Source organism: Episyrphus balteatus, chromosome 3 (assembly GCF_945859705.1).
Source record: "Episyrphus balteatus chromosome 3, idEpiBalt1.1, whole genome shotgun sequence".
Classification (NCBI taxonomy): domain Eukaryota; kingdom Metazoa; phylum Arthropoda; class Insecta; order Diptera; family Syrphidae; genus Episyrphus; species Episyrphus balteatus.
The window spans coordinates 55247281-55262508 of record NC_079136.1 but is presented as its reverse complement, the minus strand read 5'-3'; the positions used below and the strand labels follow the sequence as shown (position 1 = coordinate 55262508).

Genomic DNA, 15228 nt, shown 5'->3' with positions numbered 1-15228 from the left:
ATCTTTCTCTCTGTCGATTTTGGTGTTCCTTGTTCACTATGTAAAGGACCTTACTGTACTTGGCTTTTTGTGTCGGTTTTATTGGAAGGCTTCATAAATAAATTAAAAGAAGAAAATCAGCAAATTCACACGGATTAAGTCGACATAAATTGATGGGTCCCTTTTCAGGAAAACATACTAGTGCATAGCCCAGGCCTTTGGTGTAAGGAATATAGCCTTATTCAATGATGGTTGTCATTGTGGGTTGGTGTAAAAGAAGACATTCATTTATATACATGACAACACACAGATAAACTGCACTTATGCGAAAGCACCTATGAGTTCGCATAATTGCCACAAATGTACGTGCTCAAGTATTTGATTTTCTAGAGATGTGTTGTAAAATCGGAAAATTATCACGAAAATTGTTTTATCTCGAAGCTCACACCCATTTATACTGACACCAATTGATGTTGTTGATGATGGAGATCTAAAGGAGGTTTATTTTTATGGGCTGGGGAATTGAGAAAGAAAAGGAGGTAACTTTTCGTCGGCCTTTAAGGTCTAATATGTTGACAATAAGTCTTACATTTTGCTCCTATTGAGATGTGACTTTACAATTCCATTCCATTTTTTTTTTTATTTTCTCAGAATGATTCGGTCAAAGATTCCTAGAAAACCCAACAAAGGTCCATTGGTAATATTTGTCTTTTGCGAACTAATGTTTCCAAGTCTAGGATTGTTGTTTTAAGATTGTTTATCTTATCACGAACTTTCTTCTCACTTAAATTTTGGAGATTACAAAAAAAAACAGTTTTGTAGAAAATGTAAATACCATTGAAATGAAATATCTTTATGCAAAACCTTTTAAAGAAAATATTTTTTAATTTTCTTTGAACACATAAAATATTTTAGGCGAAAAGTTTTCGTGATGTAAGTCACAATAAGGGTGAGTGGTTTTTACTTGCGATATACATAAGTAGATACTATACACCTACTTAAAAAAATGGCAGGAACCGTTTTGCTCAATTCTTACTTATGTACTCGTAAACAATTGACCGATTTAAATGAAATCTTTTAAAAATGCATTTAAGTAACCGTTATATTAAAAAACACAAATTTTCGAAAATCTAATTCTTGGATTTTTAAAACAATTTTCATTTTTTTTTTTTTAATTTTTTTGGTAAAGCCATTTTTTGAAAACGAGCCCATAAACGTTTTTTTTTTCTAAAACTTTTTCTTATTACATTTTATAAGCGATACTGGCATATGGCTGGTACCTTTCGGTACCAGCGTTACTCTCATGTAACATATCTTTAAAAATTCTTAAAAAATATTCCATCAAATATTTTTTTAGGTTTCGATGGCTTAATTAAAGTGATATATCCTAAGATGCCGAACAGATTTGCTTGCAATTTGGTAACAATTAAATCTATAAAAGATATTATTGTTTTCTAAATCCCAATCGAAAATATTTCAAACACTAAAATATTTTTTTAGCCATCTTTTTTCACCAATGGCAAACTGCATTTTCCGATTTGGCTTTTGGTTACAATAAGATCAAAAGTGTTAAAAAATATTTTGTTTTTATTTCTTGTAGGCTTTGTCAATTCCTCGCAAAAGTCAGTATTCCGGTAAAAAAAATATAATTAAAGTTTTGAGGTTGGGATACAACCCTAGACTTCGGACGTCATAGTTCATCGCCCTTGCCATTGCGCCACTTGATACTATGTCTTCAAGGTGGGGTTATTTTTTTAACATTTAGTTATTTGTAGCTGTTAATTATCCACTCTTACTAAGCTTACAATAAACTTTTTACACTGTATAATAAAAGCCTTGAAAACAGTAAAAGCAGAAGAAAAAAGCTCTTTTTCTGTTTTTCAACGACCATCAAGAAAAATTTAGATGATAGTTTTGATTAAGCTTATGTCAAGTTCAAATTAGTACTAGGTCAAAATTTTGACACAAACTTGAGCTTAGTATTTCGGTCAAAAATCAATTGGTACTAATTTAAATACTAACAACCTAGGTAATAAATCTGGTGTGAGCCAGCTAGCTAATATTAAGTCCTAACTAAAACTCGATATCGGTTTAACAGACTAGAACTTGAACAAAGAAAATAATTGAGAACTAAAATTTCTATGAAATGTCATGATAGAGTAATTACGAAGTAACAATTACAAATAATCTCCAGTCTTCTTAACTTTTTATTTGTTTCAATCATCGTTGTAACTTCATCTACTATACGTAGCTTCTCCAATTACAAAATTTCTTTGTCATTAAAAATGTCCTTGAATAAAAGTTAGTCAGCTGCAAAAATTAAAAAAGTTGTTATTCTGATGCATTTGAACAAAAAATAAAACTCCCTCTACTTGGTCTCCTCATTAAGTAAACTATTCATGTATGAAATGAAAAAAAAAAAGAACTAAAAAGCTTATAACTCATTAAAAATTATATTGATCAATAGAAAAAAACATTTTTTATTAAAAAAAAAAACCAAAAAAAAATACATACTTTGAGACTAATTCATAATATGCCATTAGTCCTAAGGATGTGCACAAACCAAATGGGGGAAATCTCTCCCATCACTGAAAACCTTTAAGTAGATGGGTGACATCTTTTGCAAAGCATCATCTACGTGCTCTTTCATTAATCAGCGTATATATTTGAAAAAAAAAAAAATCTTTATACATACAAACAAATATACATACAAACGTATAGCCCCTCCTACACCCTCACCCATCTACTCATATTATTTTTTTGTACTTGCTTGCATCTCATGATTTATACGAACCACACAACCAACCACTTAACATATCAAAACTCTGGGCAACGTTTCTAACCAAAGTATAGTATCGCAATTTTGTTCCAGCTCACTGGAAGCTAAATTTATCCCACTAGTAGATTCGTGTGCACATTATGTGGTTCCCTATGTGTATTCTCTCTCTCTCTCTCTGCATTGCATTCCACCGCAACCCAAGCCGCTTAAGTCCTGGTGATGATGAAGACAGTAGCAGTACTGCTTCTAGTAGTACCCACTTAATATATACCCCAGAGCTTTATCAAAGGTATATTTGGTACATGAGGCAAAAAATAACCACGTTAAGTGCCATGTTTCGCTAATGAGCAGAAATAAGAGTAAAAAAAAAAATTATATATGAAGAAAATTCACAAAAATAAAAAAAAAATATCATCTACTTGTGATGATGATGATGGAAGGACGACGACAACGATGAAGACGATGATGATGACGACGACTATAACGACAACGACACACGGCACGTTTATCCTACATGGTTTTGCATTTATTTAAAAAAAAATCTGCTAAAATGTTATGTGAGCCCGAGCACACAGAAAGTGTTCAACATCTTCAATACAAATTTATTATAATAGAAATTCACTTTTGAACGCATTTTCGATGTCCTCCGACTTGTGCCACCTCATCGAATAACCAAAACAAGGATATTCAAAGTGCAGAATTTGCTTCAAGGAATCGTAAATCTATGATTTATTGTTATTTAATGTCACTAATGCCTGGTTGCAGCAGCAACTTCGAAACAAGTTTACTTTTACCTGTTTGTAAATATTTTTGACTGAGGTCAAGCTGCCAAAAGACTTATCTTATTAGAAACATTAAGAATTCCTTAAAATTCAGAATAGCTTATAGTTCGATGGAAGGAAGCTATCGCGAGGAGACCCAAGAGTTCCAATTATAAAATTATAATGTATCCAGCATGTGTGTTAGCTAGTAGAAAACTAGAACGCCAATATGTATCAGACCAACATTTGATAAATAGGAAGCTTATGCGAACTTTTCGGAGTAAACCTCAACTTGGAAAGAATTACTCAAATTACTTAATAATAATCTAATAATAGGTGACACAGCTTGACTAGCTGCGCTATATCCATGAAAATCTGGCCCACTTATAATATATCAAACACAAATAATTTGCTCTCCAGACCCAGAAAAGAAATAAGCAGGATCGTTGCTGTGTGTACAGGACATTGGCCGATAGAAGAACATGCAGCAAAGCTGGCTATACCACCTTGATACATTTCAGTGACATATTATCTCAGAACCAAAGACTTGATCTAATTCCTCAATGCAACAAAGTGGATTTAGAACTGCCTCTGGGAACTGGGTATTTGACTGCTCTCCTTATGTCCTGATGCTGCGAGGTAGCAGGCTTTCAAATATGGTGAGCGACAAGTTATCCGGAGACTGGACTATGCCACTTGCTGCTTTTACCATCAAAACAACCCATTGAGTCATCAAGCTTAGTTGCTTATGACCACCATCTCTACCTACCTACCTGAGCCAAATACAAGTCGAGCCAATGAGTTTACGCTGCTATGAAGTCAACCTTCCACTACGCCTAGTCGACTACCCCACCTCAACCCAAACCAACCCCTCCACTGCAACATGGAGACGTACTATTCCAACGAAAAAAAGAAGTGTCTACGGGATTAAAACCTAGTATGGTTACTGGAGATCCTAAAAGCTATAAAATCGGCTCTAGCGAGGTATCCGTCGGAGCAGAAAATGCTCAGATTTCATACGAATCATGCTTTGAGGTGTGCTTCGGTAAAAACTCTCCGATTTGAAATCGGATAAATTTCCCATCCGACAAATACTCGCTAGGGCCGAATATTACAATAAGGGGTGAAAGAAAAAGAACTAAAATTTTTAAGAACGTAAATTTAAAAATGACAACTGAAATAGTGTAACCAGGCATTAATAACAACTTAAAAACAAAAACGACGTTAGAAGAAGCATACATATGGTACCGTTAGGTGCTATTTTTTTTTAATTATTTATTTTTTTGTTAAAAAAAAATCATCGCATAGGTAAAAGAATTTTTAAAATAATTGTCGTATTGTGAAAAACAAAGATGAAAAGATTGTACAGCTAAAAGAGGATCTATTTTTTTTTTTGCTGCTTTTATTGTTGTTATGTTTCATTTCAATCGTCTTAGATGCCCCCAAGGGAGTCTTTTGCGCCCAATCTCTTTTTCTCTTGTCGGTCTATTGTAGTATGCACACAGGAACCAGAAATAATTGTTTCTGTTTTGTCAGACACAATTTCACAAAGAGTGAAAATAAAAGCAAGAGTTTTGTGTTGAATTTTTGTTAAAAATACGTTTTTTTTTTCTTTGCTTTGTGAAGTTGCTGATTATGAGGCACTTCCGATTGAGTTTTTTTTTTTTTAATTTTAATTTTGCAGTGTTGTTTGACATCCATACAGAACAACAACACAACGACACAAGTTAATTGTCCTTTGTGGAACAAAGTGGGACTTGAATAAGAATAAGTCTATGTGAAAAGATATGTTGCTGACTACTCGTATGTTAGAGGCATTTCTCTAATTCATAATGAACTGAAGGTACAAATATGCAACAAACTAACGGTTTGAGGATTCCTTTTTTTTAATAGTAATCATGTTATTATTTTTTTCTTTAACTCGTTTATCAAAGGACATTCATTATTCATGTTTAAATTGTTTGGCAAATTATAATCAAAAACTGAGTTTTTTTTTAATTGTCTGTATGCGTTTGTAATGGCAATTTAAATAAAGGTCAATGTTCTTCTAGAAAAGTTTTAACAATACAATAAAAGAAGTTTTTATGTACATTATATGAATCCCGACGAACAATGTATTTGGATATGAACGCTTTCTTAATTTATGTCTATAATCATTCAATGTCAAAATACCATTCAAAGAATCATAAATAAGGTTGTATCAAAATTTCATATTTTTGTAAGTGGCATGCAAATGTAATTGACAAATTTTCTTGGTATATGTAAGTTGTGATGATTTTGATCCATAAAACTTTTGGAACGCCTTTTTTATTATATTAGATATTATTATTTTTTTTTATTAAACTTCTCCCCAAATTTTAAGTCCTTGTTAGCAACTTTAAGAGATACATTCAAGACAAGATCATTTACTATGGTATGTTCCGCTTTCAGTTCAAGAGTTAAAAAATCTCAAGCCTATAAACTATAGGTCAACCCAACTTGAAACTTTTTGTACAAGAACCGGTAGGCAGGGCATGGATCTGGGAACACTACTCAACACAGGCTAAATGACCACTAATCAATGACACAAATCTATGACAGCATTTATTCGTACGTTTCCAACATTTATGAAGGTCTACAAACTTCAAACGAATATGATTTTGATTTGAATTTAACCAGACAGACTTAAATCAGTTACGCCTCCTATCTTGTCAAAGTTTTAACTCTTAAAACTCGATTCAAGAATAACTTTGAATTGCAATGTCACAAATCGAGCGTTAAGTGCCAAAGTTCTAACAATTAATAACGAGATGGAGTTTGTTTGATATCTGCTTTTTAATCAGTTTAATAAGACCACGGATTCAAGAAAGAAGAAGAGGATAAAATTGCACAATTAAGCAACAAATCTTTGTTTTCTCTTGTTAGCATTCCAACTGTAAACTATTTTCTGGATTTTTCTTCTTCCTTATCGAGTGATATTATGATCTCGAGGGGATCAAAACACTCGTAAGTTTCTGCTCGAGACTGCCTTAGACAACTGTACCTAAGAAAGTCGATTTTGTAGTATTCCATTCCTGATGCCAACTAATTGCTAAAAAGGGAATACAATTTTTTTTTTTAAATACGCTCAGTGTTTACTAATGTAATTAATTTATACATTGTTAAGGTATAAATTTTATTTAAATTAAATTTGCTTAATTTGTTTTGTTGTGAAAAATCAAAATTAATATTTTATTTCTAAAAAAAACTTTTGTTGCTGAAAGACGTTTTTCGTTTTATTTCTTATAGGAAATATTTCTACCAACAGCATAATTCCATTAAAAATAATCCACTTCAAACAAAAAAAGGCATTGGTTGTCTGAAAAGTCGTTTTACGGAAGATAATTTTACGTGATAACGTCCCAAGAAAACAAGTTGTTAATTAAAAATTATTTGCAAAAGAAATTAAAAAAAAAAATTGAGCAATTCGTTCATTAGTTTTACTGTTTTAAGTTGGACTTTGCGTCATACCTTTACCTCTATTCATATCTTACAGCTTTACAAAATATGCTAATATGAACTCCAAGACGATTGCTAGAGATTAAGCGACTTTAAGAAAACTAATGATTGCAATGACTGCCAACCTACTACTTTTCGCTCAGTCCAACATGTTTTGGTTACTCTCACTTAGTAATTTAATTAAGCTTTCTCCAACATTGAAAATATATAAAATTAATTTGCTTACTAGTTAACATTTTTATAAGAAGAATAATATTACTTGCAAAATCATACTGTAGCGGTAAATCCCGCTATATATGTAAGTTTTTTTTAGACTCACTCATTTTTGTCACTTCAAAAAAAACAGTATTATTATTTGAATGAAATTATTATAATTTAATCAAATCTCCAAACTTATTAATTTGGTACAAAATTTTTAATAAATAAACAAAAAACTTACCATTATATGCATTTGGTGGAGCAATTTGTGCATAGTTATTTCCTCCATCTCTATTATTTCCACCACCACCGGTGTAGTTATTAACCATTCTATGCCCAGCAGCTCCCAATGATCCTCTTTGTGAATTCCGAGTAAATCCTAGCATTCACAAAATAAAAACAAATTCATAAAAATTTTGAAAAATTACAAAACAAGTCTTACCAATTTGTGGTCTATAACCTTCTTCTCGATCTTCAGGACCCAATACATTTGGTGGATCAACAGCATTTGGTAATCTCACTGCTGGGAATATATAATCTGGATCATATTTTGGATCTCTATATCTTACAGTAATGACAACATTCCCAGAAATATCAAGTAAACCCTTGATTGGTGATTGTAATAAGCTACAAATGAAAGATATATTACTTTGAGAACAATTTAAAGAAAATCTTTAGATCATTTACCCATCTAATGGAATATTTTCTACAGCTGACAACATTAAACCACCCATTCCTTGAATCGAAATAGGAACTTCGACATCAAGTTCAATATTATTTTTGTAGTGTGACTTCAAAGTTTTGTAGCGATCATTTTCAGTTGAAATGTATAATCGACTGTCGCCGCATTTATTCCGTTGAACTAAAAATAATGAAAAAATTAAATCCTATTCACCTTTAGTACCTCATTAACATACCTTCCGCATCTGTCAATAGTGGATAGTATGGCTTCAAAGCTTTAAATAATCTTCTTTCATCAACAAATGGCAGCAAAGCCACACCTTGCCAGGCAAACTTCTTGCCATTCAAATCAATTTTAAAGTCTTCAGGATAAAAATCAATAATTGTGGATTTCTAAAAAGAAGACAAATAATATTCATCCAATCACTTTGAAGCAATGTATGATTTACTTACAGGATCAGACATAAGTGTTGCCCAAGGAGCTGGAACATGAGAGCTACTAGCTGCTGGAAAAACTCCCATCAACTGTTCCAATGGATTGAACTGCAAAACAAAAGTTTAAGAAATCATTCAAGATTTAAAATATTTTTTTTTTTTTTTCTTACCGGTTTGGTTCCTTTTTCAAAAGCAGTTGACAATCCTGCAATATTCTTGAAATCAGAAGCAAATGGAGCATAATGGTAGGGGAAATACCATTTCCATGAAGCACATCCCTGATAGTAGTATTTCAGAACCCAACTCAGACCCCTTACATACTGCAATGCCACAGAGTAGCGGAATTCTAAGTTTTCAGGTCCCACATCAAATTTGGATTCATAGTAACGATCTTTAAAGCCATCCTCCCAGAGACGTACTTCGTCGTGTTTCTGTTCGTCATCATCGTCGTCGTCCAGACCAGCTTGATCTGCAGTTCTCTTTTGTCCACGTCCTCCTTGCTGTTGCTGGGCTTCCTGAGGACGCAATAAAGCATCCAATCCAGCTCTACCTCCTTGATTGCGAACATTGGCAGCCTCTTCTTTGTAGTTGTCAATTTTTCCAGGTTGATTGCCTCTTCCTAGTGCCGTGGCAGCAAATTGTGTATTATTGTAAGCGGATATATCTCCCTCACGACGTTTCTTTGCCTTTTCACGAGCTTGGAATTGCTTTTCACGCTTTTGTCTGTCTTTGAAAATTTGATCTTCAGCGTTGCCCAAATCGTTCAAGATCAATTGCACTCGATCGAGATTAACTTCGCCAGAGTCAGTAATGTAGCCACCTGTTTTATAGACACACTTTTTGTACAATTCCACAAGTCGATCAACGGCACCTTCACGAATTTCCAAACTTGGCAAATGTGGAAGAAAATCATTTCCCACGAAGAAACACATGAATACCCAATCGTCAAGTGCTCGATCAAAATCATATTTGAATGGCAAGCTAGGCATTTGCAGAGTTCGCTTGAGATACTCACGTAACACATTCAAACGAACAAATATAAATTTTACCTCCTGTCCGACGGGCACATCGGGCTTAAAGTCTTGAGTGTTATATGTTGCATTCAGTCCTTCACATTTGTCAAGTTCATGGCCGAATTGACCACACATGTCACATGGACGTGGTTTGTTTGGTAAAAATTCTTCACGAATAATTGTAAAATTGGGTTCGTGTGTGGCAAGTCCTAACATAATCAAATCGGCGTCAGCTCCACATAGGACATGTTGAGTGTTGGGATCGTGATCGGGTTGAGCACGTTGTTTACGAACGTAATCCATGATTTTGTGCTCGCCCTCACCAGGGACATTAGCATCGGATAGGATGACTTTGATACCTTTCCATGCGGGATTGTTGTTCATACGTTCGTGAATGTAGTAGGAGAGACATACACTCAAACGTTGCATAAATGGCGTTCCTGGTGTGATACAATTGGAATCAAAATGTTCCTCTTTTGGTTTTTCTGGTGGCAAAACACATCCTGCAACATTATTACAATATATAATTAGAAATGCATGACACATTTTTTCGACAGCTATGGTATACTTTTTTTATTTTGTGTGTAATTTAACAAATCCAATTTTTGAAATAAAAAATATTTAGCTTGAACATGTTTGAAAAAAAGTGCATCAAATGCATTTTTACCATTTCTATGCAACGCCATTGCATTTTGGCTCCTAATTCAACGACAGAATTACCGTTGAGCTGTTTTGAAACATTTTTGAAAAAAAGTGCGTTAAATGCATTTTTACAATTTCTGATGCAACGCCGTTGCATTTTTGCTCTTAACTCAACGAAATAATTGCCGTTGAGTTGTTTTGCACATCTTTGAAAAAAAGTGCATCAAATGCATTTTTACCATTTCTATACAACGCCATTGCACTTTGGCTCCTAATTCAACGACAGAATTACCCTTGAGCTGTTTTGAAACATTTTTGAAAAAAAGTGCGTTAAATGCATTTTTACAATTTCTGATGCAACGCCGTTGCATTTTTGCTCCTAACTCAACGAAATAATTACCGTTGAGTTGTTTTAAACATCTTTGAAAAAAAGTGCATTAAATGCATTTTTACCATTTCTGTTGTTTTGTGCTTTTGTAACTCAAATTAAGCTGTTTTGAGTATCTTTTGAAAAAAATGTATCAAATGCATTTTTACCACTTCTGATGCAACGCCATTGCATTTTTGCCCCTAACTCAACGAAAGAATTACCGACGCTTTCCTGATGCACATTAACTTGTCGGTGACTTCTGCGGGGCATCGTATCTTAGTATGACCTGGATTTCCGTAACCCATTATTAGATCTCTAGTTTGTTTATTGAATGCCTTTTTTAAAAACAACTAGCACAATTCAAAGAAAAGTGAAAATTGGCTTTCTGAAACAACCAAACTATGGAACTGTCTAACTGTCTCTTTTCAGTTTGAACTAGATTTTTCAGAAAAACAGTTTTAAATTTTTTATCATTTTTCATACATTTGCCGAAGAGTATGAAGTCAATTAAAAAGCGGAATAGTTTTGCCGATCTTACAGAAAGACAGAACATTTTATCGAATATTATTACTAACTCAAAAACCAGCTTTGCTTAAAATGAGCAAAAAAAAATACAGTTGTGTTCAAAATAATAGTAGTGCCTGCAACAAAATAACATTTTTTATATTTACGGTGCTTCTATGGTTAAAAATTTAATTTCTTTGATGCCAAAGTTTGTAACGGTCAATTACTAAGAAATGTATCGTAGTTTTAAAATGAAAAAGAAGGTGACAAATAGTTTTTCATTGACCTTTGGTTGTTCTTTCTAATTTGACCTGTTCAAAATAATAGTAGTTAAAGTTATTTTTGAAGAATTTAAAAGCGGTTTATAACCTAGAATATTTATTTTTGGTTTAAAAGTAAGTACTCATATAATTTGAACAATTTTTCAACAAAAAACGATTTGTTTCGGTTTTAATCTATTTAAAGTTCGAAGAGCAAAACACTGTAGTTCGGATAACGGAAACTTATACGAAAGCTGCTTGAAGAAGGGAAAATCTACTTGGAAATTCAAGGTTATAATAGGATGCTCCCCTACAATGGTAGCCAATGCAATAAACTTAACGAAAGACCCGAAACGCGCGGTAGAAAAAGAAAAAAGACCGTCGTAGATGACAGGCGTATTGTCCAGATGAGCAAAGTTGAGCCTTCTGCATCGTCGTTTCAAATCCAGAAGGCTTTAAGCCTGGATTGCAGTGCAGTAAACATTCGGAGGCGACTGTTGGAGATAAATTTGTACGCTTGAAGTCCACGAAAAGTTCCGTTGTTAACTAAGAAATATGTTAAAATACTAAAATTTTCGACCCTCCATGTTTAACTGTTTTCGTCGTATACTTTGGAACATATTCCGTATTGGTTGGAGATCCAGTACCACCAAAGAGGACAAATTTGCTCTCATCAGTAAACAATATGTTACGCCATAACTTCGCTGGCCAGTTTATGTGGTTTTTTACAAACTGGATACGCTTTCTAACATGTTTTGCGGAACTTTTCGTGGACTTCAAGCGTACAAATTAGTCTCCAACAGTCGCCTCCGAATGTTTACTGCACTGCCATCCAGGCTTAAAGCCTTCTGGATGTGAAACAACGATGTAGAAGGCTCAACTTTGCTCGTCTGGACAATACGCCTGTCATCTACGGCGGTCTTTTTTCTTTTTCTACCGCGCGTTTCGGGTCTTTCGTTGACTTTATTGCATTGGCTACCATTGTAGAGGAGCATCCTAATATAAACTTGAATTTCCAAGTAGGTTTTCCCTTCTTCAAGCAGCTTTCGTATAAGTTTCCGTTATCCGAACTGCAGTGTTTTGCTCTTCGAACTTTAAATAGATTAAAACCGAAACAAATCGTTTTTTGTTGAAAAATTGTTCAAATTATATGAGTACTTACTTTTAAACCAAAAATAAATATTCTAAGTTATAAACCGCTTTTAAATTCTTCAAAAATAACTTTAACTACTATTATTTTGAACAGGTCAAATTAGAAAGAACAACCAAAGGTCAATGAAAAACTATTTGTCACCTTCTTTTTCATTTTAAAACTACGATACATTTAGGTCAACCCCTTCTGACGCCCTAGACATACTTCTAAATCTCACACCCCTAGACATCTTCAGCAAACAAGTAGCAGCTAGCTCAGCTACTCGTCTAAAAGCAACCTCTCAGTGGACCAGTAATCATATTGGCCACACAAACATTCTAAACAACTTCGGATTCCTTCCGGATCGTCTAGACTATACCACACCTCAACTGGTGTTCGATAATAATTTCCAGAACTCCATTCCCTCCAGAACTGAATGGGAGAACCTTAGTACTCTGGATAATGACTCTTTACACTTCTATACTGATGGTTCAAAAACCAATGAAGGTGTAGGAAGTGGCATATTTTCGGAAAAACTGAATCTCAGTCTCTTCTTCCGCTTACCAGACCAATGTAGCGTGTTCCAAGCAGAAATTCTGGCGATTAAGGAGGTTCTCTCTTGGCTCAGAGAAAACGTAATATCCAACACGGATATTCGGATCTTCTCGGACAGTCAAGCAGCCATTAAATCTCTTGCCTCTGTCTCTACAAACTCAATCACGGTCCTCGACTGTCAAACATCTCTAAGGGAGATGTCTGAGCAGTTTAACATTCACCTCGTATGGGTGCCGGGACATAGAGACATCCCAGGCAACTGCAGGGCAGACGAACTTGCCAAACTAGGAACAATTACTCCTCTTCAACCAGAAAGGAACAATATAGGAACACCTATCGCTACATGCAAACTTATGCTAAAGCAGGACGCTTTAAAGAAAACCAACCTCAGATGGACTCAGAGTAATACTTGCCTAGCTACTAAACAAATATGGCCTTGTATAGACTTGAAACGTTCAAAGGGTTTGTTAAATTTAAACAGAATGCATATTAGCTGCACCATAGGTGTCCTTACAGGACACTGTCTAATAGGTAGACACGCAAAAAGAATGGGCGTGTTCTCTAACGATTTCTGCAGAAGTTGCATGGATGAAGAAGTAGAGGAAACTGTTCAACATCTTCTGTGCACCTGCCCTGCTCTCTCTAATAGAAGAAAACTCTATCTAGGAGAATTCTTCTACGATTACACTAGTGATCTAGTGAAAACGGACGTTAAAAGTCTATCTTCATTCATAAGAAGCACCGAGTGGTTCGGCTAGTGAGTCCCAACTTGCTAGTCTTTTGTGGTATCACAATGGATCCATAAGGGTCTAAGTGTGTCGGGTAATTTGCCTGACAGCCACTACTACCTAACCTAACCTACGATACATTTCTTAGTAATTGACCGTTACAAACTTTGGCATCAAAGAAATTAAATTTTTAACCATAGAAGCACCGTAAATATAAAAAATGTTATTTTGTTGCAGGCACTACTATTATTTTGAACACAGCTGTACATAGTCAATAATCTTCTAAGTAATATGGGCCAGTTTGTTGTTCAAAGGGTAGCAGTCACACACGTGATTAAAATGATATAGGCGCGAAAATATTATTTAAGGTTATTTCCGACAAAGACAACAAACAAAAATATTGTCAGATAGAACAAGTTCATTCACGTCTAAAATTTGAATAATTGTGATTCAAAAACAATGCAATACATTATCAGCCTTATCATGAATTCTATTCATATCGTATATGACTTACGAAGTATCCCGTGAGGTAAATGTTAGAAAAAAGCGGTTGAATGTAAATAAATAATTATTGTAAGTTTCTCAGCGAGTAAAGAAATGAATTTTCTATGAATCTTAATAGCCTTTAAAAAATGAATAAGAATTCATGTTCTTAACTGGCTTAAAACTAAATGTTTTCGATACGAAAAAAACAAACCGGGAATACTTTAAACTAGTACGAATTTTGCGACAATTTTTGAAACTTCAACGTTGAGCTTTCGAAGAGGAAGAAACCCTGTTCCAGAGTACACCGAAACTCCTAAATAAGCACAGCTAAGAAGAAAGACCTGATTGAAATATGTATGAGGCGTTCAGAATAACAATGGGTTAAATCCATTTGAAATTTGTGCATTATTTTGAACTTTGAAAAGCCTTTTCTCAGGAACTAAAGGAACTTTTGAAATAAATGTTTCACAGATCAAAGTCTGTAAACCTTCAGAATTTTGCTCTTACATACTATTTTATATAGAACAAAAGCCTTAATTTTTAAGACCTTTAAAAATCCAAGACATAGAGAAGTGGACCTGACCCATTATTATTCTGAACGGCTCATATGTAAGGAGGGTGTCATTCCTGAAAGTTTTCATTCTTGGTTTTCATCATTATCATCACAAATACCTTCCAGATGAAAGAGATTTTGAATAATTTATTATTTTAAATTGCAACTATCTTTAAAGCCTTCTTTTATTAGCTACTTGTTTTAACTTGTTCTGCTTTGTAAAATTTCTTATTTAACTAAGTGTAATTGAGATTTTGTCTTTACTTTTGGGCTATAATATTGTATCCTTTAACTTCATATGTCATCGAAATTTAATTTTTATCAATTACACAGCCACACAAAAAAAAGTAAAAGTTCTGACCTGGGATTGCGACTTAGTTTTTCATATAGTTTTTGGGTCGCTGAAACCGAATCTGAAGTCCGTTTTGCCCCATCACGTCAGGTTTTTGAGATAACCTCAAAAAATGTCACGAAAACAAACAATTATTTTCTCTTATCTGGATGTGCGAATATGTTAATCTATATGATTTTGGATAGCTGAATCCAGATTCGAAGTCAATTTTGCCCTATCACGTCAGGTTTTTGAGATATCCTCAAAAAAATGTCAAAACCAAAAAACAAAATTTCTTATCTGGGGTTGCGTCTAGGTTTTTCATATAGTTTTTGGGTCGCTTA

General features: G+C 34.0%; 1 protein-coding gene across 1 annotated transcript in view; it reads right to left on the bottom strand.

Annotated features, from left to right (window-relative positions):
• Nucleotides 1-15228, bottom strand: part of LOC129913450 (5'-3' exoribonuclease 2 homolog) — a 44848-nt gene that overhangs the window by 26699 nt on the left and 2921 nt on the right. The window contains exons 3-8 of the mRNA XM_055992139.1: nucleotides 8481-9826; nucleotides 8329-8418; nucleotides 8112-8268; nucleotides 7882-8056; nucleotides 7637-7821; nucleotides 7436-7573 (exon numbers count right to left, since the gene is read on the bottom strand). Of these exons, the coding sequence (XP_055848114.1) occupies nucleotides 7436-7573; nucleotides 7637-7821; nucleotides 7882-8056; nucleotides 8112-8268; nucleotides 8329-8418; nucleotides 8481-9826 (2091 nt within the window). The remainder of the gene's footprint in view (nucleotides 1-7435; nucleotides 7574-7636; nucleotides 7822-7881; nucleotides 8057-8111; nucleotides 8269-8328; nucleotides 8419-8480; nucleotides 9827-15228) is intronic.